Below are 27,957 nucleotides of genomic sequence, written 5' to 3' on the forward strand. Positions count from 1 at the left end.
AGAAGCTCCAAAAAAGGCTTGCACGGAAGTCAATTGTTTTCTTTTGTTTAGTTTTAATACAAAAATCCAGAGATATCTTACATCACCATCTCAGATTTCATCTTTCACATTAGAACCCAAATTAGAGGAAAAAGGGAAGAAAAGAGATTGCTGGAGAAAAAAAAGGGGGAACAGAGAAAGTAAAATGACAAATTCCAACTTGTATGTTTACTCTCCTTGAAACGTTTTCCTACTCCGGGTTAACGTCCCTGGAGCCTGAACTCTGACCTTTAGAGGAGCCATTTTTATTAAACCAAGAGGAGCTGTAGGAGTGAGGTGTCCTGGAAGCTTTTTCAACTCCAATATTAGACTCTGTTACATGCAGATGAAACCATCTCTAGCAGTGACAACAGCCACAACACAAATGCTCTGCCAGAAGGCTCGGTGTCACCACTTCAACCAGATCTAGAAATCATAATCATCAAGTTTTATTGATCCATTGGAGAGGAAGGTATCTATGGTATTGCTTGGATCTATCCAACTTTCTCAGAACTATGTAAAATGTTAAGAGAAACAGTGTATTTGAAATGGAGCCCGATACACAACCTTTACAGTTTTTAATCTGTGCTACAAGGTGCTCCAATATTACAGACAAAGGATAACATATTCCCAAGCTAAGCTGGGAGCTGTGAGGGAAGCACAGTTTGATAAAAAAACAACTGGTAACATATGAGGATTGGCCTCTTCCTCACACACTCTGGTGATGTCACATGTAGATAATTGGTTCAATAGAGCAACAGCAAATGCAGAAACACCTGTGGTTACTGGATGTCTTCGGTGTCTGCTTCAGGGTCCTTGGTAACTCTTTCTGCTCAGCTTCCTTCAGATCTGTGGCAGGTCAGATCCACTCAGCTCAGTCTCCAGTTCCCCCGGGACAGCAGTGTCCTACTTTATTTAAATTAACATTTTAAAATGAGGGGAACACAGTATGTGATAGACATGTGTTGGGGCAGCACAGAGTCAAACTCGAGTGGTTGCTGTCACCGTTGTTGATCGTATTTGAAGAAACAAAACGTCTGTGTCAGTCTGTCACAGTTTCTCCCAACAGTTTGCCAATAACTACTGTTTATTTTCCGATTGAGCATAGTTTTCAGCTCTATTAAAAAAAGTTCAATGGCCATTCGGTTGTCTTCCTCTTTTCCCCCCTTTCCCACAACACACACACACACACACACACACACACACACACACACACACACACACACACACACACACACACACACACACACACACACACACACACACACACACACACACACACACACACACACACACACACACACACACACACACACACACACACACACACACACACACACACACACACACACACACACACACACACACACACACACACACACACACACACACACACACACACACACACACACACACACACACACACACACACACACACACACACACACCTGATTTTCACCATGTGGGAGAGAGCCAAGCCATGCCAAGTCAGACCCGATTAAGCTGAGCCAAAGACCGAAACACCCTTTCTTGCTTCCCATGTCTGGCTCTACAAAATGGCTGCCAGGCGTACCACAAGGCTTCATGCTCGGCCCTGTTCCTTTTTCCTCATCCACTGTTGTTCTGTCCTGCTCACATCTCATTGGCCATCTCCTCTGTTTCTGTAGAAACATCTCCATTGGCGATCTTGGTGTTCTCCTCGTATCCTGGGGGAGTGAAAGCTAACGTGTAGGGATAAAGCTTGTGACACTCAGTGCGGTACGACTCAGCGCGGTCCTTAAAATCGCCCAGGAGGCCGCTCCGAAGACACTCCAGGACCTCTGTGCAGATCTGATGAGGAAAGACAAAGAATTATTAACTGAAATATTATTCATAGTATTTTATTCACTCCAACTAAGCTGTATAAAAAAAAGATGAGATAAACTCTGAGTGCAATCAAAGCCAGTATTTTAACACTGATCATGTAATCATTAGATGCAAACCTGTATTGTTCTGTTGTTGAGTGACTCGTCTAGTGAAGTTGCCAGTTCTGCTGCCTTCGTTTCTGTCGATGAGTCCAGATACACCATCATCTTAGCAGCTGCAGGAGGGAGAGAAGAGCAACTATGAGTCTTATATACAACATGCACATTTGTTACAGGTGAGGTCTGAAACTTTTGAAAAAAAGAAAAAAGGGTGGGGGAATGTCTAGGGGGAAAGGGTAGATTGTCAGGTTGTTGTTACGGCCACAAACGGTGGGCCTCTGTCCAAATCTGGACCCAGGTGAGGTCCATGAATGGATGGACTCTTCTATGTTCATCTTCCCCAGAGGGCGGTTTAAAGCCAGAATCATCATATGTTTCAATACGCTCATGATCAGTGAGTGAGGTCATGTCAAACATCATTCCAAGACAAAACACACTTCTATTGAAGAATTGTAGCAACTCGCATCTTATCTGAGGACAGAAAATAAATGAACTATCTTTCATTCAACCTCTATTTGATTGAGAAATCATTGAGGGCAATCCCTCATTCAATGCTGTTGAGAGTACAATTAAAACAAAGACACAAGGACACGTTGCTTAGCTGGGGATTGAACCCTCGACCTTCTGGTTGAGAGGTGACGACTCTACCAACTGAGCCACAGCCGCCCCTCAGCCAGGAATGACATGCGGGAATGGAGCCACTGGTTGGATTCGAACCTGGGCCGCCCCTCTCAAGGACTACATCCTCCAGGAGAGGGGCGTGCGCACTAACCACTGTGCTACCAGCACCCCAATTGTATTGTGATAATGTCGTGTTGTGGGTAGCACTAGACGTAAAGGAATTTTAGAAGTATGGATCTGGATTATTTTCCTACTATCTATAGAATGTAGATCCTCCTTTACAACAGAGGAAGTGAAGAACTGTATCTGTTAAGATTTCTCACTAAACAAGAGAAAGTGTGAAAGTGGGATATAAGGGTATGACATGGGCCCCATGTACAGAAGATGTAGTCCTCATCGTCATGGGTTCAATTCTCGCCTCTGCCCTTTGCTACAAGTCGTCCCCTATTATATGTATTGAGATTGTTTGAAATTAGTAACTAAAAAAGAAACCAGAAAAACTACAGGAAAGTGGCATAGAGACTACAGATGCACAGATTACACTTTGTTTGGCCGATTCCGATTTTTACCTGCCGATACCCATTTTCTATCTTTAAAGCTCTATTATTGACAGCAACAGCAAAGAAAATTTGGAAAATGTCTTTGATTTAAGTATCTTTTTATTTATAATAAAACCTGACTGTAAAAAATATGAAAACTGCTGCAATGACAATCTCTCATGCTCACTCAAATGAATCTCCACTTGAAGATTTTGAAAATCAAACCCTTTGTTACAGGTACAGGTCTGGATTCTACTTTAGTTTAAAGCCATCATTTATATGGTGGAAGTGTCTGTGTAAAGAAAAACAAACAAAAATGTATTCAATGATCTTTCACAATAACTCATTAACTGAATTCTCTGCATTAAATTTTCAGTAACACTCTTTATCCCTTTAGGTTTTTAATCTCATAAATAGATAAAATTTTAAAAACAGAGAAGTTTACTGCTTCACTCTGTTCAGCTTACAGACTCTCACCTGTCTGCCTCTCTCTGACTTTGTGATTGCTATGTAAGAGTTTAAATCAGGTTTATCCGTAAATTATCTATATTAATCAATAGCCTAATATTTCCTGCAAAGTTGTAGGCTACTTCTAAATGTGCTCATACACTGGAATTTTAGGTGTCCCTCCGTAACCAAATAATATTACGGAGACAATAATTAAATATTTTAATGTTCTGCGCTCCCCAAGCCTGTGAGAGCGCACACACTGGCCTAAAACTACATGTACCTTTTTCTCCTCTGCTGATCGGCATCTCATGTCTACACTGTCGACATGTTAGCTTGCTGTGTGTGGCCGTCCCTTAGTGTTTGTGTTGCTGCACAGTGCAAGAAACGACTCGTGTGTGTGTGTGATCGGCCTAAAATCAGCTATACTTGTGAGGTTCCGGTCGCATGCCGATCGATTGGTGCACCCCTTCACAGAGACCTCAACTTTAACTTGTGTTTTGTCTCTAATATCAGAATAAACTTATATTCAAAGATGTGTCAGTATAGTTTTATCATTAAAAACTACATTTTGCAAATGTCTGAGAGGCCTACCAGCAAGTCGATGTGGTATGGAGTTTGAGTGCTTGGTGAGGTAGGCCTGGTTAAAGCTCTTTGCGTTGCTGTCCCCAAACAGCCGGGCGATCTCCTGCTTCAGCACCGTCCTGACCACCTCCGGCAGCTCCTTACTCTCTGAGACTGAAACAAAGAGAGGAGAGAGTTAGGAGCTATGGTGGGAATAAATGGGAAAGCACTGAGTAGATTCACAATAGCCTCGTAACAAAGCTCCGCCATGATTAAGCCTTTGTCCTCATAAACTGTTTCAGCATTATAACAGTGTCTCAGAGTGGGATTCCACATTGTGTCATGTAATTGCGGAAACGCATGAGGCACACTTAGTACGTCCACATAAACAGTTAAGTCAAACTATGGTAAAAGCTCAATTAGTCAATTCAATTGGAAAACTGTCCTTGTCCCAGTGTACAGCACTGGGGTAAAATCCAGTGTATAAAATGTACTTTTATTTTTACATCCAGAAAGTTGGTTCCATCCTACAGTATATACCAGTGCAACCGTCCTCAGTTAGAAAGTTTAAAATGTATCTCTTTTGGAAACCCCCCAAAACAGACTGCGTCTAATATACCGGTGGGACTTATGTTGAGGAATTAAAAGTATGTCCAATTCCACTGTACTAGGTGGGGATATGCCCCCTTTCAGCTAGTTACTATTGGGTTACTTTGGGTTGATCTTGCTAAGTAGTTAAACCGTATGGCGGCAAACCGTATGCCAACTGGTGAAAACATCAACAACTTTAAAGCTCTGTGCATTATTTAGTATACTGTATGCTTCAATTTTGGTACGAATGCGATGCATACTATCCCTTTAACTTAGCTGGCAGACGTCAAGGTGCCTTCTGCTAGGCCTCATATACACACAATGAAAATGCTCAAAACAATCTCATACCTCCTTTAAAGAAGCGAACAAGACACTGGTGTAACCACGGGTGATCTGCGTCGATGGCCAACGCTCCCTTCACCGACTGGAGCATTAACAGGTATTTTTCTGAAAAGAGAAGATTGTAAATCTGAGTAACAAAGTATTCAAATATCGCACAAATTCCTGACACCTTTCAACTGAATAGGAGTCAGGAAAGTATTTCATACATAAGAGTGCACGCTGACCTTTCCTGAAGTAGATCTCAAAGGCCAGTAGGTGTGTGTCGATTTTGTCCTTGACCAGATGTTTTAGAGGCATCAAGAACTTGACTGCTTCTTCCAGTGGATTTTCTACCTGTAAACAGAAAAACAGTCATCACTTTCACTGGTTTTGCTCTATGGATAACTTGATGTTCACGTGTACAGGCAAGGAATCTTTAGGTTTCTCTTTCTCACCTTGACCAGTTTGTCAGGAATTAGCTCTTCCTTGGGACCTCCGATCTCCTCGTCATCATCCTCCTTCTTCTTCTTCTGGTTCTTAAGCTGCTTCTCCTTCTCTGCATTTTTCTTCTCCTCCTCCAGCTGGGCCTTCTTCTGGGCCCTCCTCTGCTTGTTCCTCAACTTCTTCAGCTCTTTGTCCGAAAGATTAGCTAAGAGAAAGAAGCGGGGTATTCATCAGGGATCAGTGATGCCTGATAACTTATATGTATGTATGTATGTATGTATATATATATATATATATATATATATATATATATATATATTATATGATAACTTGTATGTATCATAAATCACAATAGTTCTCACCAAGTGTCTATTACGATTTGTAACTTTGTTTTCACAAGTCATGCACCCTCACCAGTGTCTGCCTGCAGCTCCTTGCTGTCATCCGTCAGGGGATTGTCGTGGAGGCTCAGGTAGATCTGTATGGCCGTGATGGCCGCCTTATAGTAGAAGGGATGCATCCGGAGCACGTCCTCTAATTTAAGCAGGTCCACATACGAGCGTAGCGTCATTTTCCTCATGCAGTAGGTGTGGAAGTCAAACTGGTCGTCCGTTATCTCCACAAAATGCTGATGAAAGTAATGCAAGACCAAAGTGAATAAAGGATATGACCCATGAAAAACATAGTTATAATATGTGAGTATAACTCCCAATCACAAGGGCTCACCCGTTCAATTTCATGGCACTTCTTCAGGGCATCCCCAAACTTGTTCATGCCCTTGTATGCGAGTGCACACTCTGTCTGGAACCACATACACTGCATCTCATTGAGGTTCTCAACTGCTGACGCTCCCTCCTGAACAAAAAGAAAGCACAACAAGCTCATGTCACACAAACTATCAGATGTCAATGCAGCACTGTTTTTCTTTCAACAGGACCCGATGGGAGCATTGTTGTTCCTCTGTTATGCAGCAGAGTTTGTAAAAAAAAGAAGACTACTTGATCTCTGGCTAAATAGGGGAGTTGGAAGAATGTGACAGGGTGTGAATTGTAATGACATGAAATATAAAGGAGGAAGTGTGTTCACGTAGTCAGAAACTAACTAACCAACCAACCCTGACTGCAAATTGGGAGGAAAACAAGGTCCATGAGCTCCTTACTTAGAAAGCAGTAATTAACTCTCATGTGTAATGTCTCATGAACGGGCATGTTCAGGGTGTGAAATTGTTTGCAGATGTGGTCCCCTTTTTCATTTTAGGCACCAACTGCAGGATGCACCAGCTGAGTGTAAATATAATGGGTCTCACCTCACGTCTCGACTTAGCTACAACTGACCGCCTTAAAATTTTGACTTGAATGTGAACATTCACTGTGCAATGAGTGTCGCCAAGTAGCACACACAAATCTCCTGTCAATCTGTCGACAGGTGATATGGATAACACAAAGCAAAAGTATAGAAATCCTAAATGTACAGGTAGTATGATAAGAAAACTTGTGCAGTTACACAGAGAACATAAAGACAAAACTAAACACCAGCACTTGATTCCCGTCAATGCATCTAACAACATTAAGCAATATTATTCTAACTCTAAGTTCTGCTTGCATCTTAAATCTGCTTGTGTGTTAAAAGAAGGTTGAAGTTTGAAGCTTATAGAACCATACATAGAAACACTTCTTTAGTTATGGCCCAGCATGCTGGTGTCAGATGAACATCAACCATGTTTTAAAAATGCCACTCCTGTCCACCCGGCTCTGCTCTCTTGAGTTCTGGAGTCTTTTATACAAGCACCACACAACATTCATGTACTAAATAGTATTTCAACGTTTTCTTTAAATGGACTATTATGACATAATGACTGAAAAAGCTGTTAAAAAGTGGGACCACAGTCTGAAAGCAATAAGCAGCTGCAGAGAGGGACAGCTCTGTGTCTCTGTATGACACATGATAGCCAAGAGACTGCAGATGTAAATTACCCTAAGGCTAACTCTGGTGCAATGCATTAAATGGTTACATTTATCTTTTAATTGCACATGGTCCCTTACAAATAAAATCAAGAAAAAAAATGATGTAGTTGAGGGGAGAGCTCCTCAATTCATACAGACTCCATCTGACAAATTAAGCCTTTCGGTTGGCTCACTGTCCGAGTACACTTTGCCTGATCAATGACAACACCTATCAGTCTAAGTTTTTTCAGTTTGTATCACCTCAGAGACTAGTCTGACTTTCTAAAATGACACCTTCTCAATCCTAGGTGTTAAAGAAGTCCAGCTGGTGCACAGAGAATAACTGACACAACAAGCAGACAGCCAAGAACTGGTGGCGACGAAGGCTGCCTGTGGTGTCAGCGGGGGACGCCTTTCGTCTTGGCCAAAAAGTTGCACTAGAACACACCGCAAAGACTTCAGCCGATGGCCAACCACCACGTACATTCTGCACATGTTTGAGAGGCAATAACTCTCCATGTCAGCAGGGGGCGGTAGTCTGAAATCGTCATTCCAAAAAGGGGAAAACTGAAGAGGACGAGGAAGAAAATAAACCGTTGTTATGATACGAGAAGATTTCTCACTGTCGCTCAACACTCGTGGTGAGGTAGGCCTTTGAAAAGTAGAAAATGGCGCTGGTGTTGTCAGCCCTTGGTCTTTTATTAGTGGAAGAAGAATATTAGATGCGCTTCCATATTTCTTCTCGTGCACTGGCTCTCCTGTTTCGCTTTGCTGAACTGCCAATCAGAGAGACTGAACTACAAACAACTGTTTGTGACACATTAGCTACAGCTGAACTAGAAAAAGTATTACCGGTATCTTTTAAAATATTCACAAGGTTTTTTGTCTTTACTCACATCACAGCCTCCACCTATTCTCATATTTCTAAACATAAAGTAACCAGAGTCATTAATACAAGTCCCTCAAGGCCCTCTCGTCATATCAATAATAAATCCTAAATATATTATGACTTTCACTGCTAATGAAGCCTCAATCCTGTGTTTTTAATCCTCCATGAATCTTCCAAAGTGAATAACTTCCTCCAAGATCTCCAAGTTCTTCATGAATGGACTCAACAGGAAATAGAACCATGAGTATGTGTTGATATTTTCATACTTGTCAGCTGTCAGTATGTACTTGTGTGCACACAGTTTTTCTCACCCGTGTGAACTTGGAGCACATTTCTTCCGCCTCCCTGATCATGCCAGCCTTCAGCATGTACTTGGCACACTTGGAGTTGATAAATCTGTCAGCTGTGTCCAGAGCCTGGGCCTCATCCATCCACTGAGCAGCCTCCTTGATGTTCCCAGCATGCTGCGGGAGGATAAAGGTTAGTAAACAGATATCAAACTATGCTTCTCAGTTCAGAGAGCAAACACATAAATGTGTGGCCTTCGTTACCTTGTAAATCTTGGCTTTGATTAGGAAGAGTTCGATGAGTGTAGGTGTACTCTCAATGGCTGCGTTGATGTATTCTAGGGACAGTGTCTGTTGGCCAATCATGTCGAAGTGCTGCGCCAGGAAGTACTGCACCCAGAGCAAAGTGGTCGGTGGTTCCTCTTTCCCGTCATCTAACACGGTGCAGGGAGAAGGAGATAAGGTTAGTGTGATGTCAGGGTTCTAAACAAAAGATGGCAACAAATACACTTTGAAGGTTAAACAATAGAGTTATATCAAACACATTTTTATAGTTTTAAACCTCAAGATTTTCATGAGAACAGATCAAATGTCAAATCAGCTTTTTTTTTTTCTAAGAGTGCATTAATCTATTTACAGGAAGGAAACCTATGTTTATTATTACTCTCCCCATAAAAACCTTGAGCCCTGATCTCGGAGCTGAACTGCTGCCTCAACATTTATAGGTTTGTTACTTTGTTTCAGGCTTTCTTCACAATCCCTACAGACCTCCTGTGGGTTCTTATTAGCATCAGAGAAAGACTGAAATTGGACTTGAAGATAACTTATTCAGAGTTCCTGCTGCGTTCAATCACTTTCTCTTATGTTTGAGAGAGGAGGACACCTCTGGGGTTATCTAGACTCCTGGTAAAGTTTAAAAATTGCCTGTCAGTGTTTAATGTTCAGTTTGTGAAGTTTACAGTCGGCCATGCTGTTGTGCATGCATCGTCCTCGGTTTTTAAATTAATAAGTAATAGGTTTTCAAAAAATAAATAAATAAATAAGAAAACAAGTGTTAAAGTGCTGGCTTCTCTTTAAAAATGCAGCAGCCAGTATGTCCTCTTTCTAAGATTTTTATTCAGAAGGGTCTGTGTTTGTTTTGACCAGCGAAACCTCCACACGGTGGTTTTTCCCCTCGCCTCCTGGTTTGCCAGGCAAACAGTAAACCAACAGGTGTTGCAGTGATAGAAGCGGGAAAGTGAACTGGTTCAGGTATAACTGATTCTACCCGACCTAAAAAGCTTTGGCATTTTTCTAACAAGCTCTATGACCAGGATCGTGGTAAAACTAGGATATACAGTACAGGGTTTTTCCTGGCTCAGAATGGGCCTTTGGTGGGGGACTATACACGCTGTAGTAAACGTTCGACCCTCGTATAACAGTATAGTCTACAAGTCTGTATTACCTTATTTGACAGAAATCTGTGCAATTCCTGTTATTTCATAAACACATTTGTTTAAGTACATTTATTTGAGTTACTAAGGTATTATGTCAAATAATATAATAAAAAAGTCACAGATAATTTGGATCATTTGATCAGATCAGGAATTTGAGAAATAATAAAAATATATTTGCTGTCTGTAACGCAGCGCTGTTTGACAGTCTGTGTGGAGAAGTTCCATTTTTAACAGTAGGTGTCACAGTTACATATTGCTCCTTTAAAATAATCTTATTTTAGATGTGTTGCTCCTCTATACTATATCTGACAAAGTAGATGCTCACTAAGAGTTCCCTGAAGTATTTATATTTAACAGTCACTGCCATTACCACCAGCCAATTTACCACAACTGTAGGATTGCAAGGATTAAGGATTACAATTTAAAAGCTACGAGATGCTACAATGCACACAATAGAATTAATAGAAAAACAAAACACCATTATCATTCAAATTTAGAAATGTCTCCCTCACCATTCTGGTTGAACATTCTACAACTTTTTAATGTGGTTTCATAGCCGACCACCAAATCCTCGATTATTGACACCTGAAAAGAGAAAAAGGACACAAAACATTACCTTGCGGGCAACAAAGAATAGTTGTAATCTATTTCACTAGAGGCTCTCCCTCAGAATGACCTCGCTGCCATCTGTGCATTTTGTAAGATGGTTTAAATGATTCAGATCTAGAGCAGTCATCTGACATGTTCAAAAACAGTGCTGTCACCTTTTCTTTGTCGTTGTACAGTGATTTGAGAGTGGTGAAGACAGGCGGACAGCCTTTACTGAAGTTCATCCTTAAATATCTGTCCAGACACTCTCTGAACTTCTCACCTGTGAAGAGATGGAGAATATCACTTACTGCACTTCCATTACAATGTTATGGAGTTTTAGGTGAAAGAAGACATATTTTTAGAACAAACCAGAGAGGAAGGTGAGGGGCAGCCGACGAGGAACCAGGCCTCTGGGAAACTTCTCCCAGGCGTCCTCATAGATCTTGTGTCTCTCCTCCACACTGTCTGTAAGATAGTTACATGAATAAATGAATGAATTAGGATATTTTAATAGTCATTGGTGATGCCACTGATCTGTTTTTTTAAAGATGAAGTCGTCATACTTGGTTTGAGTGCATTTTCCAAGCCGCGGTAATAGGACCAGTTCTCCGGGTTCCTCTCCTGCAGACGGCGGTAAACTTCAGTTGCTTCGTCCAGACGCTCCAATTTTAACAGTATCTCTCCTGTTAAGCAGAGGTAAGAGCTCCAGTGTCAGAAGCTGCTAAATCCAACCAGACCCCATTGTATAAAATCAGACTTCAAGGGGCGCTGGTGGCGCAGTGGTTAGTGCGAGTGCCCCATGTATGGAGGCTGTAGTCCTCCAAGCGTGCGGCTCAGGTTCTAATCCAATCTGTGGCTCCTTTCCCGCATGTCATTCCCCATCCTCTCGCTCCCTGATTTCCAACTCTATCCACTGTCCTATCTCTCCATTAAAAGGCACAAAAAGTCCAAAAATAAATCTTCAATAAAGTTAAGAAAGCTTCAAAGTGACTTTTTCTAAAACACAGTTTATCAAAAATTGGAAGAGTCATCAAACTTTTGACATTCTCCTGGTGAACACAGCAGAATGAAGTTACCACAGAGTGTTGGGTCACCTGTTCTGTTGAGTATTACGACTTTTCACAACATTTACAAATATTGCTTTAAGTTTTCTTATCAATAAGGCTAAGTAATGAATAAGAGCTGGCGACTTTAGAAAAACATGAAAGAGAAACATTTTTAAGTATCCTACCAATGAATGGTTATGGAAGACTTAATGAGTACACAAGTAGAGTAACCCAAGGAGGGCATGTTTCGAGATAAGATCCAATCATTTCTACCAAATGAAGTTTTTGACACACTTATTACTGGCCTATGACAGAACAAGACTTCTTACTGTTTCATGCTAGGACATTAGTTTTATTCATTGCTGCAGAAATATTGAGATCATTTAAACAAATTTAACACAAAATTAATTCCCTACCCTAGCGTTAAATGGCTCGAATTAAAACCTGTGGATGGAAATTGCAAAATAATAAAAGGTTAAATCATAGGGGGTGGGAATCACCAGAGTCCCAACGATACGATTGCGATTTTTAAAATTTTTCGATATGCTGAGAATTGCGATACAAAATATTGTGATTAACTTTTTAACAGCATATTATGTCCACTACACTAAACTAAATCAAGAACAGTTTAGTCAAATAAGATAAAGTTCTGGATCTGTTCATCTCTCTTAAGTCTGTTTATTTGTATTTCAGTCTAATTGAACTTGAACATGATTTCTTAACATTGCAACTTGTTCCAAATGAATTGTGTAACCCTTCAGCAGTTAAACATTTGAAAAGCATATCTAAAATATCATATAAAAAATATACATAATATCAATATCATGACATGATATAATATGGCCACACAAAAAATAGCGATACTATACTGTATCAATTTTTTACCCCACCTCTATTAAATCACCTCATGGCCATCATAATTTTAGATTCAAGACTAGACTACCTTGCTGATGAAGCTGGATGTTTTTGTCAATATTCAGTTTGAACACTTTTAGTTTACATTCACTGTTCAAGAAGTGTTTGAGCCACAACCGGCCAAGATGAGACTTGAGAGGTTTTGAATTCAGCGGAAACATTGAAGACTGTGACCTACCTCGTGTCTCCTCCACAGCCAGTTTGTCACAGATCTGCTTCTCGTAGTTGGACAGATGCTCCAGCGCCTCTTTATACAGGCCTGCCTCCCTCAGGACCTGGTTCTGGTACAGCAGCAATTCACTGTATTCATAGTCCACTTTGTCTGGAGAAGTCTGGACAAACAAAGAGCTGTTAGTAAAACAAGCTGCTGGGTGGACTTCTTATCAATGCTGGTCAAGAAACTCTGCAACATTCAAGGTGTGTGCCATTGCCTAGTCCGACCAGCTTGTTGTATTACATAGATGGCACAAAGACAGGAAGCAGACTGGTCTTATCAGGAGCAAGCAAGAGAGAGGGGGAGTGAGCTCTTTTGTAGTTATGACCACTTAACACCAATATTTTAGACCCAGTTAAAGAGAAGGTGTCTCTGTCCTCAGAGCTCATACTGGAAGTAAGACATCAGACAGCCAGACGCCAACATGAAAGGAAATAATACCATAGTGTGCTCATGGCATCTGAATAAACAACACTGTTCATAGTCAGTCTCTCAGTTCAGATCCAAACACCACTTCTTCTCTCATGTTACTGGGTTTACCTGTTGTGTTTTCCTAAACTCTTCAATGATCTTAGCAGCCATCTCATAGTCCTCCAGGAGGTGATAGGCAATGGCGTAGCCGATCCAGGAGGCCCGCTGTGCTGGACGCAGCTGCAGCAGCTGGTACCGTGTCTCCTATAGGAAAGAAATATTCAAACTGGTTTATTTTGCCGTTTAACATCAAAACCATGCCAGGGAAAATATCGCTGAACTTAGTGGCCCATCTCCTCCCTATTCTGACTCTTGCATTTGTGAACCTAAGAATTGACGATGTGATGTGTAGTAGGATGGAATAGCTAGCATTTTAGAGATGAGTCATTTAGCTGTTTCATGGTTTAGAGAGCAAAAAGCAAATAACACCTAGATATCTATATACAGCCTGTGCTTCAGCCCAGACCTTCCTCTTGCCATTTCATACTGTACCTTTTACTAAATACACGTCTTGATCTTAGGCTTCCCAGGAGAGCTGTTCTACATAACGTGACGACTGAGACCTGAACCTGATATGAACCCACTGACATGCTCCTTCATGTCCAATCCATTGTCCAACTGGGTTCTCCTTCCAGTATAACAAAGGTTGTTTATTTCTAAAAGGTGCTTTCCCCAAGATATGTCAACATGTTCATTGAAAAGTGCCCACTTTCTTTATTCTGCTTTTCCCACCTGGGTGCTAAATGGGTGAGAATGTGCCCTGACCACAGTGGGACTGTAATTTGATTTTAACATTAAAAAAATACATTGTAGTGACTTTCAAATGTCCAAATCTCGAATCATATCTTTAGTCACCTGCATCTGTCATGTGTACAGTAAGAACCGTGTGTTCCCACTACCTTTGCCACTTCCTCTTCACCTATAAACACCTGAACCCACACTATAGATTATTACCATAGTGTCCAAATTAAGTAACTATTTAAATACATTACATTATTTTGTAGAGGAACATACATGGTCCTGATTTGAGGTTTGAAGATGTGAAGAATTTGTACATTCATTGCTTATGTGTCCAGGTTTCAAACAGTCAAAGCAAATCCCCTTTTCTCCGAGGATATCACTGTGGGTCAACTCATGGAGATGTGTACAATGTTCCAAATCATGACACACATTTACATGCACAGCAAAGACCAGATTTTCTCTGAAATTGAGTGGCAGCACTGTGAGTCTATTGCTATCTTCAGAGGTGTTGGTGGCTGATAGAGTAGCATGGCTTCTTTCTTTGCTGAGGGATTTTTACGTGGTTATGCAGATTTGTAAGACTGTGTCTGGGATGTTTCCAAAGACAGGGGCAGGGAGAAACTTCCCTCGTCTTTCAATGAAGTTGACAAAGTTGGGGAAAATGGCTCTGTAGCTATCAAAAAGTCCTCCCCACTTTTTCCGCAGCTTGTATGGGAGCTTCATTACAATGAGCCTGAGGTCTGAAGGTACACATCTCATCCATGTGTAACCTTTCCATCATGCTCGAGCATCCATTTTAAGAACAATGAAAAATGGCTGCAGAGAGCCGTACTCTTTAGTTACTGGACGGTCCATTGCCTTTTCAATGTAAGCTGCTGTAACTTCCATTTCAGTTCCAGAGCGTTCTTTCAAATCATTCTTTGATCCTCCATATCCTGGATCTGTTGGTACATGAAAATAACTCCTGACCAACTCTGAAGGACCCCCCCCCCCCATGGTGTGTCGTCCAAAAAATACAGTCCATCTTGATCATCATCATATCATAACATCATATATTTGTGTATTTAAAATATGCCCACTTGTAGGTCACTGTGGAGTGGCCATTGTGAGTTTTTGCTTGTTATCTTTCTTTAGGATGTGCACCAATGGCGTGTTGTCATTTGAACGGGATTAGGTAGGTTTGTATGGTGATTTATTATCTCTGCTGTAGTATGAGTTCATGTCTTCAGATGGTTCCCACTGACTCTTCCCACTTGGCTGGTTTCCAGTACAGATAGCTTTGCGCTGGTAAGTGCTTGTTTAGTTCCAAATGTTCAGTTTCTCTTTTCCTTCGATTCCCTCCTGCTCCCTGCAAAATAGTTTTTTTCCCAATGCAGCCGTGCACTGAACGAGTGCTGCCTTTTCAGCTTCTGCCTTTATTTATGTGCTTGACATTTTGGACGAGGCAGACAAATGGGTTTGAGATCTGTGATAACATTTGAAATACAGTCATTGGGTCCTATTTCAGGCATCATCACTGAGACATTCTCTTTGTTTTAAGCCTTCATTTCCTATGTTGAGATTTTCCGAAGTCCATCAGCCATTCCCATGTGTAAGAATGTCTCATATTTACGGTGTTGTTAAAACCATGTTCGTCACTTTTTAGATTTCATCCTCTGGCATTGACATTTCCATTATAGAAGGAGCCTCAAACGCCTCATAGTAGTTTGTTAAAGTCCTTTATAAGATTTTCAACTTCAGCTAGAGTTTAATGTGATTTTGAGAGTGCGCAAGTTGTCCTCCTTTTGTTTGATTTGTTTTGAGTTATTGTAGATTTTTGTGTATTTGGAAAACATCCAACCCTTTTGTGTTCCCTTTCACCATTTGACTTTTTGCAGGATTACCATAAATTTTTACAGCGTTCATTCAATGCGCAAGGTTCCTCCTTGTGTGTTGGTGACACATCAGAGAGCAAACGATCAAAATAGCAAGAGTGGTGCATGTTCATCAACATGCAGCAGTTGAATGTTCATCAACATTTTCTATAAAACCCCAAAAACTCCAAACGTAGGGCCAGAGGAGAGCAGCGCTTATCCATCGGTGCCTCTCTTACCTTGCCCTTAGATCTGCGGCAGCCTTATGTCAACCTTGCTTATGGTGATCACAATTCAAATACCAGCGTGTCTTTGCTCGGCGTCCTCCACTGGCGCCCTTTAACTGGATTCTAAGCGCCATCTCTGGGTTGGCTCCAACTTTCAACTCTCCTTCAGAACGGTTCTTACTTTTGTTGTGACTATCCCATGTCCAAATAGTCAATCATACTTTGAGTCACCTGTGTAGGTGCATGATTGGTCTTTAACTAAATGACTTTGGAGGATTTTCCTTTTTATTGAAAGATGATAGAGCAAATCTAATTTACCATGATGATGATAATATGAACGATTATCCAGGTTGTTGCTGAGATTATATGTCACGCATACGGCAGGAACTGTGTGTTTCATCACCTCTGCCACAAACTTCCTGTTTATCTGTGACCTATAAAGACGTGACCATACCACCTGACCAATTATCGATTATCACCATCTAGTGTGCAAATAAGGTAAATAAACATGTAAACCAAAATATTTGAATACAATACATAATTATACGCACACTAAATTGGCTCCTACAGACATTAACCATCCAAAAGATCCACTTATAGTTCCTCTGTCAGCCCTCACCCTGTAGCCCTCCAGGTCTCGCATCTGGATCTGAAGCAGGGAAAGGTCTCTGAGGATCTGCAGGTTGTCTTTGTCCCACTTCAGAGCGTTGCGGTAACACTTGATGGCTTCATCGTACTTCTTATCTGAACGCTGCAGTAAGCCGTAAACATGCCAGCCTGGGACAGAGAGTTAAGGAACAGAAAAAAACAATATCTGCAATGTACACACTGCATGGAGATGATAGAATTATTTTTTTATGCCACAGAATCAGGATAAGGAAAGCCTATTGGGCCTTAAAGGATTAAATAATACATAATGTAGACTTAAGGGCTGAGGCCTGGCCTGCTGAAAACCTACAGAGAGATGATCCCAGAGAGAAAGGACATACATCCAACTATACTACACAAAAACAAGAGCTCCTTAGAACAATGTGTGGCATCTAAATGTCATGTGGCAACAGACACACACTCATCTAATTTTATAAAAGGAAGCACCAGCAGTACTTTAGGAGCTCTCTTAAGGGCTAAGATGCTTGGTGAATAACTATTATCTTTACCAGGATCTAGTCTTTAACTTTAACGTGTTCCAGCTACTCCAGCTGTCTGTCACTGTGGCTCAAACTTTTTTCCCTTCTGTTTTCGTCATGCCCTGCTGTCACTCTCCACTCTTCCGGTGATTTTTTTCCTTTGAATGCTGATTTTAGCTTGGCTTTTGTCGGGATCTGATGGTTCTAAATCGTGTTTTTTAGTAGAGAAAACCTGCGCTAAAATCTGTGTGTGAGTGTACAATTTGAGAGTAGCGAGCGCTCTCGCGGGATGGACAGCAGTAAAGCCGTTGGCGGCCGTTCAACTGTGACACACATGTGCGCGCGCACGAGCGCTTATGATATGACAGGATAGCGCTGTGAAATTCAGAACGTTTTACAGTCTTTTTTTTTTTTCCCAGGCAGTATTTGAACTGGGCTGAGCGGGCCAGCTGAACGTGCAATCAGCTGGCCCGGACTCTGTCAATCATTCAGTGGGCCAGTTATAATGTCGAGCCCTGAGTAAGGATACAGACATGGCTCCTGAGGTCGTTGCGCAGGCCTCTCCTCACCAGGTCATAGGCCTCCTCCTTCTTCCCCAGGCAGTTCAGGGTCAAGCCCTTCATTGCAAGCGTCTCTGAAGGAGGGGAAATAGAACAGCAGTCAGTAAGAGATACAAGACATATTGCCCATGACATGAGATTGCTTGTATTTATTCCCTAGACTACCACTTACCTCCATGCTCTGCAAACTTGGGGTTGGATAGGATTTGTTTGCAGAACTTGAGTCCGTTTCTGTACTGTTTGTGTTCGTAACATCGCTGTCAAGGGAAGGGGAGAAGAAAAATCATTAGGCTAAAAAGGAAGAGACATGTTTCAGACAGAGAGAGAGAGAACACTTTTGTTGTCCAGCATCGTCTAGAATCCCAACAAGTTAAAAAAAAACAAAAAAAAACATGAAAGTGACACTTGTTTTTATTTTCCTCTTCGCGATTCATACTGATTCACTGAAACTAACCTGGACAGAGGATGTCTACCAAAGCTGGATATTGATATCATAGGGGTGTGCGATAGACCAATATTAGATTTTGATTGATACAAATTTGTGGAGAGACAAATCTTATGCAATTTTTTTACTTGTAGCTGAGGATTTTATTATGCTCTCTCCTTGTTTTGCTACATCACCAGCAAACCTCTCCGCACAGCCTCACTTGTTGTGATAACTGAATCAGGAGTGAAACTTTTTAAAACGGGACTTTGTTGTATGAACATATTGACCCAGTCTTACTAAAAAACACTTTCAGAACCAAGAGCACTTAAGTCTTGGTGAGCCAACATTTAAATGTCACTGGCATGGTCATTAACACAACAGAAGAATATTATCTGGCAGTACAATAACTTTTCTTATCAACATTTATCAGCCCTTTGAACACAGCCATGCTCTTGTGTTGACACAGAAGTACAAACCAGCTTGAAGGAATTACCAGCTTTTTGCCCTGAAGTTATATTTAGGTATGCAGTTGCACGATCAATTCTAAACCACCTCCCATTTTAAGCTGATCGCTGGCTGTCAAGGGAAATGGTGTGTGTGTGTGTGTGTGTGTGTGTGTGTGTGTGTGTGTGTGTGTGTGTGTGTGTGTGTGTGTGTGTGTGTGTGTGTGTGTGTGTGTGTGTGTGTGTGAGAGGTGCGCGCGAAAGAGAAAGAGTCAAGCTGGCAGATGGCATTGCCTGGTCCCACTGCTGAGTCCGACTTCACTAATGGTGAAACAAAGATGACGTCAATAACACATTAGGGTGCCAAGGTCGGTTATGAAATTTCAAGAAGTTGAACTTAGTGGAGGATTACACTCTCAGCAGAGACTTCAATATGGAGCACAGAAGAAACGGGTGCATGTGCTGCTTCCTCTTAATACTGAACTGACCTATCTGACTGACAATGTGACACAATAAAATGTCCATAATGGCATAAAGCTGTTTCTGTTCAGGGGCGTAAAGGACATAAAGACAGTACAAATTAAACCAATGTCTTTGTTATTATCCAAAACGGACAGACAGACAATGCTGTCAGAAAAGTAATATAAAAAGAATAGTAATATATGCATAATCCAGGTACACAGATGCTAGTGCACACATACAGTTCATTTAGGGTAAATTTAGCAACATTTACACCACCAGCTGTGCTTATCCAGCATGTTCTCCACCTCACCCCAAAAATAACTCGGCCCCCTGAGATACAGAGAGAGAGAGAGAGAGAGAATGTCAGAGTGCTGGCTCTAAGCTGCAGGACTCGCTGCAAGGAGTGCATGTGTTAGATTTCAGGACAACATTTCAAAGCTTGTTACAAAGCACTGATACCACATTAGCATTATGTCATGAAGATTCCTGTGGTTACAACTCAGACGTAAAATCACATTAGTGAACTGCAACTAATGATGATTGTGCAAAGGTTGTACTTCAACAAACCTGCCTTATAACACAACAAGTAGTGGTGTAAAGACAAACCGATCTTGATCGTTAATTGATCTTAATGTCAAAGATCCGATTGTGTTGAGCGGATTTAATCTCCCGAGACTTTGCGTTTGATCTTATGCCTCTCACGATTGCAACTTGAGCTTAGTGGGCTTGTCAGTGTAAGTTAGCTCACAAGGGCAAAACAACAACCCCCAAAGTTTCTGCACAAAGTGCTCAAAGTGCTTTAAAATACGAAAAAATACACACTTCACAGAAAGGAGGGGGAGGGCATAAACTGTACATTTTCACAATTAACGTACACAAAATAAACAATTTAGAATACTTGAATTAATACTTATAATTAGGCTAACCGAAGCAGTTGGAAAACCTGAACTCCTTATTTATTTAGAAAGTGCTTTTAAAAATCTAAGTACCAGTACAACTGACTGTAATATGAATAGCTGCATCATTTAAAAGAACAGTATTTGTTACCAAACCTATAGTGAAGCCTGTTAGAGGGCTAGGCAAGTACTCCTAGAACTGGAGTTACATCTAGTAACCAAACACAGCGAGCGCTCAGTAACAGCTATAGACTACAGCAGGCTGTTACATTTCTGATTGTTGTCGCTCATAACCACCAGCATAAATGTATGACAGACACTGACAGCTGAAAGGTCGTGTTTCCGCGGATCACCTGTGGCCCAAACTGTTGGGGTCTGACCCAAATGGAGTACCCAACAGCATCTGGAACAGCTGTTGGATCTCACACACAAGACGCAGGAGGATTTCAATCAATTAATTTTTGCTTCTACGACAGTAGTTTAGGCAGAAGGTGTGTGTTGTTGAGGCGGTTGCCATAACTATAAAGCACTGCTGTAAAAAGGAGTTGGGATCAGTGCAAAGCAAAGCTTAAAAAAGGCCTTCATCAGTTAAATCCTGACTTGTTTAAGGCTAAGTAAAAAGAAAAGATTACAGCTTGTAAAGGTCGACCCCTTATATACTGCAGACTGGTTCTGAGTTACATTTGATAAACAAGGCACAGCATTTTTGAAGGCAAACACTAACCTGTCCTGCAGCATGTTGAGCTTTGCATGGAGCAGAAAGGGGGCTCCACTTTGCTGTGGGCGTGTTGCTACAGGTATTAGTCAAATGAAATGGAGTACCTAGAAGTCCAGTTTAAAGTATTACATTTCTCTGAAGGATTATCTCATGCCAAGACACTACACACAGCAGTTAATGCTGCTCTGATTTGGGATTACACAACTCTAAATGTATCACAGCATCAATCATTTCTGTTATGTTTCTATGATAGCAAAGAGTCGTATTGCAACAAAACTAAGTTCATTTTTAATTCAACTCAGGGAAAAACAGTTTAACTGAATACTATTAATTGTAGGGCAGAAATGCTAACAAGTGTGAGAACAAGAGAGCAATGGAAAAACAGTTTCTATTGATATTAAAGCATAGACCTGTTCAAGTTCTGACTTCCAGTAAGACAAAGTGTTTCTCCTCACCCCAAAAGAAAAAATGGAAAATCATCAAACTCCAGAAGTTGGAGAACTGCCAACTTCTAATAATGCATTGAGGCACTCAGTCTGGGGATAGCAGAAATAAAAGGGGTGTGGTCCAGTCCTAAATACAACCAGAAAGAGAACCATCTCAAATCTGGCATCATATTCCGACAGCAGAAACTCTACTTACTAGTAATTTCATTCTGGGTACTGTAATTGTAGAGATTCATCAATCTGATCCTGGTACAGAACATCATTCTGATACTGATTCAAACAGCTAGATCAGGTATCGTGACAATAGGCTGATCTATACAATTCAGTTCTACGCTATTCTGTGTTTCAAGCAAGCACAACAACATCTACGGCTACTTGCAATAGCTCTAAAGCTAATGTATTAAGGAGTGGTGATAGAAAGACAAGATCAACCAATCAATCGATCAATTGAGTAAAACTTTGCTAGGCAAAGATGAGAGAAATTTCACAGTGATGGGTTGAAAGTGACAGAATACATGGACAGTACAGTTTGCCTTTATGGAAATATTTTCTGACAGCTCTCTGCCTGGCCACCACGAGAATGAAAACGCATCAGCATAGTTGATGGATGCTACTTTATCCACAGATACCTGGAGCTATAACTTTTGCCCACTTCAACGCTTAACAGTAGACCGGTCGAACACAAATTGGATGAAGTTGATAAATGCACGAGATGCAGATATTGTAAAATCAATCGTGTTTATTAATCATGAACAATATAAAACAAAATATTTCTCAGTGAGATTTTTTTTTTTGAGATTTTCAATTGCTGCAACACCTGTTGGTTCATCGTAATAACTGGTATTTTATCTTGGAAACTGAGGGGCGTCCAAAACGCCTACTTTCTCTGGTCAAAACAAAGGCAGACCATCCTGGACCCGAATTCTTCACTATCTCATATACACAAGATTTTCCATCGGACAAAAGACATGTAGTCCTCTTCTTCACTAAAGGTCCCCACACTTTGGACAAGTGTGTAACACTTGACGTTTATCACTTACAATTGCCTTTTAAGTTTTCAACTACTCAACTCAAAATTCTAACAGACAAATTAAGGCTGCTAAAGTCACAGACCTAAAAAGAGAGGAGTAGCAGAGAGGCACCGCAATATAACTAAAACGTGTACATATTTTTAGCTTAATGTTTGTTTCTTGCACTTGAACGACACAAAACCACAGTCACTAAAGTATTGTTTACTGAGTGACTCAAGTGTAATTTAAATACAAAATCTGCACCTAGTGTCACAGAAAAAAAAATCCCTATAATTTACAGAGTTTAATCAGCAAATTCTTCAATAGGTAAAAACACAGTAAGCTGTTTGTTGTCGTTTTGTTTTGAAATACACTCATTCTGAGAGTGATACCCAAAAAGTGTTTTACTCAGCTGGTTGTTCAAGTTGGTTTGTAAGTGTGAGATTAGAAACTCACAATGCAAGTCCAACAGATTTAAGATAGCAACCCAAAAATAACAAAACCCCTCTGCCTCTGAGGTATGCAGCAAATACAGAACTTCACTTTTTAGGAGCAGATGCAGGTCACAGGTCTTGTTTTCCTGCCAGAGGTAGATCAACTGAATGCCAGCCCTCTGCCAATGTGCAGATAAACATCCACACACTCCCAGAAGAGCCCCTGACTTTACAAACAATGGTGTTTATCTGAAGTGGTGACTGAACGTATTACATACACACTCTTCCTGGAAAGTTTGTACCTAGATGTCCATGCAAAAATATTCACTAAAATACACTTAAAAACATAAAGCATGAATGTAAAAAAGACGATGAGCCGTTTTTCATGCAGCAACTTACACATAGATCAACTCAGTCAACCTCATTTCCTGGGATTTTTTTAAACTGTCATCATAAACACTTATTTAACAATTTCTCTGACCGATATAAAACTGTGTGCAAATTGAAAATTAAACCTCGGGGCGACAAATGGAGTGAAACACTGCAGAGGGATGGACGCATGGGTAAAGCTGCAGGCCTGAAGCCGATACAGATTTGCTGACACAGTCACACCGGTGTTTCCGTTACTTTCTCTTAGTTCATGCTCTGCCCTCTTAAGCTGGTCTTACTCACATGGTTGATGGAAACGTGGACCAACCTAGGTCCAAAACAATTAACGAGCAGCTGACAGTTATATATGGTATGCAAAACCATCATATCTGACGCTACTTATCAAGTTAGCTGATTAGCTAACGTCAAATGGTCAGCCAGTGGACTCAGCTAGTAGCATGGCCCACGTCTGACACAAACTAAACTTACACTTGATTTCAGGTGAAGACACTTCGGCTCACAACAACAACAACAACAACAACATGTAAAATGATATAGGATAATTGCATGAGAAGCTTAAGAGCGTTACATTTACCACCGAGTTAGCCATTGTGGATGTTAGCATCAAGCTACTGGTTGTTGTGTTTTACAAGCTGGGAGGCCTGATTCAACTTGTCTGCACAGTTTTACTATGAAATCCCCAGTCTATGAGTTTAGTTTGTGTTGCACTTTGAATACACATCGCCACATAATGCCACACTTCAAACAAAGTCATGAAAACCCGTTTCTGCTCTGCGGTACAGTGACAGCGCACGTCAGGGCCGAGCTAGCTCACTCATTCAATTGTGCCATTTCGCTAGCAAGCTGAAGCTAACGAAGCTAACGCTAACAGCCGGGGCGCTACACGGACACACAGAGCTGCCGAGGAGACTCTTTAATATTCAGATTCATATCAACAATCTTTGTGTTTAAAGTTAACTCACCAAAATCCTTTTAAAGAGCGCGTTCTCTTTCGGCGGTAAAGTAACTGTCGGCATTGTTGCGGTTGAGCTCAGTTTGTCCCTCGACCTCAGCACATGTAGCTAAAGTTAGCCCGGGTTAGTCCAGACGAGTAGAGCGGAGTGATGGCTCTGACTCGCCCGCTCCAGCCGCTCTGCTCGATTACTCTTCTCTCCTCACTCACTTCCGCCTCACGTGGTAGCGGAGGCTCCGACAACTTTCAAAATGGCGGCCTCCTGCTTTAACATACAAATCCTGCAAGACTCTTTAGTCTAGGGGTGTCCAAAGTGCGGCCCGAGGGCCATTTGCGGCCCTTGAGGGGATTTTTTGCGGCCCGTGACTTCAAATGAAGAATCAGATGATTTTGATTAAGATTGGCACATTATCTTATTTTTATTTTTCATGTTAACAAGGACTGAACAATATTCCTAAAATAGAAAATGTTCAGTAACATGTATGTTGTTGTTGTTTTTAAATCTACAGCTTTTACTATTTTCCACATTTTTTTGTAAACTATGAAAAAAAACGTATGCCAAGTGTTTGCAAACAAGCTAAATGTTGTTTAACCATTTAATGACCTGAGCTAAATGCAGAAAGCTTTTCCAAAAACATGAACCACGTTACAGGATTGATTCTGAGAAAAAAACAAATAAAGTAGAACGAAGAAATCAAAATATTTGATTTCCTTTTATTAAAGGGTTTCTTTAGCGAGCCTTTTGATTCTGATCTACAAAGCCTTACTATTTTTTCAACTATACTCTAAAAAACAAAACCTGTGGCCCGCGAGCGATTCTAACACGACAATTTTGGCCCACAAGAAAAAAAAGTTTGGACACCACTGAGACAAAAAAATTTTTTACTCAAAGCTTCAAATCAAACCATTTCTAAAAATAAAGGAAGACTGAAGAGGAAGGCAGTTCCCTGGTAAATAGAAATAAAGCTTTTGGGATATTAAGAACTCATTGTTTGCATAACTTAATGAAATAGGCTACAAACAAGCAGCACAAAGTAAAAAGGCAAAGTTGGCATAGTTTTTGTGAGAAAATGTGTCGATTAACCCCTGTGGGTGATGTGGGTGATGTATGGAGCATGATTAAGTGCATGTGATGAATGAGGAGAGAATGGAAGTATCCAGTTCTAAAATTGGGGAAGTAGAAGTGTCTGATGAAGAAAAGGTAGAAATTGTGGCAAACATATTTACTTACATCCATAGTTTTAAAGACAACTTGAATGAGGAAGATCTGATCACCCTGGAATCTTGGAGAGAAGGGAACATAGAAACAGTAGAGCAGGGGTATCTTGTCACACTTTTTGTTTTCCCTTAAATATCTTGGTCCCACTCTTACTAAATTACACTCACTTCATTTCTATATCAAATTATAGGCCTATACATTTCTTGTGCACAAATGTATCATCTTCAGATTTTCACTTCTGTCTTAAATAGTTATACATGGTCAAGTAGCCTACAGAATGTGTATTTGTGACAAGTTGTGGTTTCTCTCCTGCATGTCAGTTCCCACTATTACATCGCTCCCTGATTTCTATCCACTGTCCTATCAGGAAAAGCCCCAAAATACATCTAAAAAAAGTATTGCTGCACAGACAACACAAACTGTGCACCGTTGGTGTTGCAAGACCATAAGGATTTTTTTCACATGTTCTAGCATTGGCAATGTCAGGACCAATCAGCTATCAATAAACAACTATATGCCTCAGAACAATAGCCAGCTTTTGGATAACTTTAGAAACTTAAGAAGCCTACATCTGTTTAGATCAAAAGAGAAGTGAACTTTCCCCCACCGGGTGGGCCTATAGGCCTAATGTCTATAACATAATGTAGTAGTAGATCCTGTCACCTATTTCAGGTAAGTCTCACTTTAACAGCAAATAGTTGCTTCATTTAATTTAATACATTTGTTTGTGGAAAACCTTTTTCAGTGGGTTAAGAATGTGTGCCTGGATTTTTTTCTAAACAACAATAAATGTGTCTTCTATCTTGCACCATATTACTAGAGATCTAACCAATGACTGGTTGTCTGCTTACTATTAATATATCAAACCTGCTCAATGTTAGCACTGTTGTTTTTGGAAGGTTGGCTTTGGCCCATGGGCAAACCTGTCTGTTGTCATACTTTAAGTTTTAAATCTAACTATTACGCTCTCCTTACCTGTTGTGTCATCTTTGGTTGTGTTTAATTGATATTGACTGTTTGTGATGAAATGACATAGCTGTAATAGAGTTCAAATGACTGTTATTGTTTACTTGGTGTTGACAGCATGTTATAAGCAGCATGCATGGAAATGTGTTCAGTAAGGCTTTCTCAGGTGTGTGGACATATTATCTCTCTTCTTCTTACCCATGAAACTGTCAAATCATTTCATTTTTTCTTGGCAAACAAACAACAAAAAAGTCAAGTTAACTAGCATCTGCTTGGGTTTTATCTGAGGTAAGATGTGATCCTCCAACGATAAACTATGAATAAATACAAAACAGATGAGGCTCTCTCTCATACCCTTCGTTGTTGGACAATTTGTAATGATTGTTTGTGGGCTGTTGCTCTGTTTCCCACCAAGGGAGGGGAAATGTCCTTGTTCTGCAAATATATGCAAATAAGAGCCAAAAATGACCTGCAAATGCCTGTGGGTTATTTAGTTAGCAGTTAACATTGTTTTAACAAATTAAAAAAATATCCAGTGACTAACTTTAAGCTCATGTGTTTATGTCTACTGAGACCTCTGCTGTCAGGCCTGAAGGCTGTAAAGATAACCTGCAACATATGGATGTGCTAACACGTGCAAATGTGAGTTTATCAGTTGAATGATTTTGTGCCAAATGCAAATACTGGTGTGACGACCACCTCAAAAAGACCAGTGGTTTAAAGTAAAACGTTGTGATTTCATGACCTGAGTATATGTGCAGGCGTATCTGCTTTTTCTTGCTGTTTTTTTTTTTTTTGCTTCATGTGCGTACAACAACCACCTTTCTTTGTGTCCATACTTGGCCAATTAAAGCTGACTTTAAGCCTAAAGTTAACTCAAAGTCAACGCTTCCTCAAAGAATACCCCTTGCCTTTGAAGTAGAAAACTCAAAACGACCCTCCCGCACATTAAGGTTATGACTGTGAGCCAAGAGTTCACGAATGAAACACAGTTTATGTTGAAAGAAATTGGGATTAGTTTGAGGAATCAAACATCATCTCAAGTCACAAAGAAAGACTCAGAGCTCCTTGGAAGAGACAGAGTTTGTGGACCACTCGTACACAATTTATCTCAGATCATTCAGGTGGATTGTTACATCTGAGAGGACGTAACATTGTAAATTACTGGTAGTCAACAACTCCACCTTTCATTTTGAGTGGCTCAAAATGAGGTTTAATATAACTCAGATTATTATGAGGGTGTAACTAGGAAACTGGACAATCAAAGGATAAGTCCTCCATATTGTCACTCTTGACTTTCCAGAATAAACCATATTTGTTTAGGTTACAATACATCTTCCTCCACCTTTTGCATGGTTGTCCTAAATGTCTTCATCCATCTAAGTCTGACTCCCATGTGTGAGTTATACATTGAGTGTTTGAACCTTTTTGAAGGAAGATTGCACCACATACTAAATCACACTGCAGTCAAATAGAAGTATTTGTTCACAGTTATAATGGGTAGTGTCTCTTTTTTTCTCGCAGACACACAAATAGTCATGCCAGGTTTTATCTTCTTAACCCCTTTCTGTCCTTTAGGTTGTGTCACCATCAGTGGGAACACAGTTTCATTGTTTTCAGTGTTCAATTGTTCTTTGATTTGTCGCCAACATTTACAATGAAGTTTTCCAAATAAGTTGCAACATTGTGCAACATGTAAACAAAAAAACAGAATGACAATTTTCAAAACACCAAAACCCCATATTTGATTAAAAAATAGCACAAAGACAACTAATGCCTCATTTT

At 40.5% G+C, this 27,957-nt stretch overlaps 1 protein-coding gene across 1 annotated transcript; it reads right to left on the minus strand.

Moving 5' to 3' along the window:
- Positions 1-29: 29 nt before the first annotated feature.
- On the minus strand, positions 30-24,171 carry LOC109998810 (N-alpha-acetyltransferase 15, NatA auxiliary subunit). Its single transcript, XM_020653704.3, has 20 exons — positions 23,998-24,171; positions 17,982-18,066; positions 17,779-17,883; positions 16,742-16,899; positions 13,371-13,505; positions 12,795-12,948; positions 11,219-11,338; positions 11,025-11,120; positions 10,829-10,935; positions 10,577-10,649; positions 8,893-9,062; positions 8,653-8,805; positions 6,236-6,364; positions 5,924-6,137; positions 5,521-5,714; positions 5,311-5,419; positions 5,093-5,191; positions 4,184-4,327; positions 2,001-2,098; positions 30-1,848 (listed from the first exon to the last, which is right to left on the minus strand). The coding sequence occupies exons 1-20, from the start codon at positions 24,049-24,051 to the stop codon at positions 1,651-1,653; spliced, it is 2,595 nt and encodes an 864-aa protein (XP_020509360.1). The 5' UTR covers positions 24,052-24,171; the 3' UTR covers positions 30-1,650.
- Positions 24,172-27,957: the final 3,786 nt, after the last annotated feature.

The sequence above is a fragment of the Labrus bergylta genome, chromosome 1 (genome assembly GCF_963930695.1).
Source record: "Labrus bergylta chromosome 1, fLabBer1.1, whole genome shotgun sequence".
NCBI classification, from domain to species: Eukaryota; Metazoa; Chordata; class Actinopteri; order Labriformes; family Labridae; genus Labrus; species Labrus bergylta.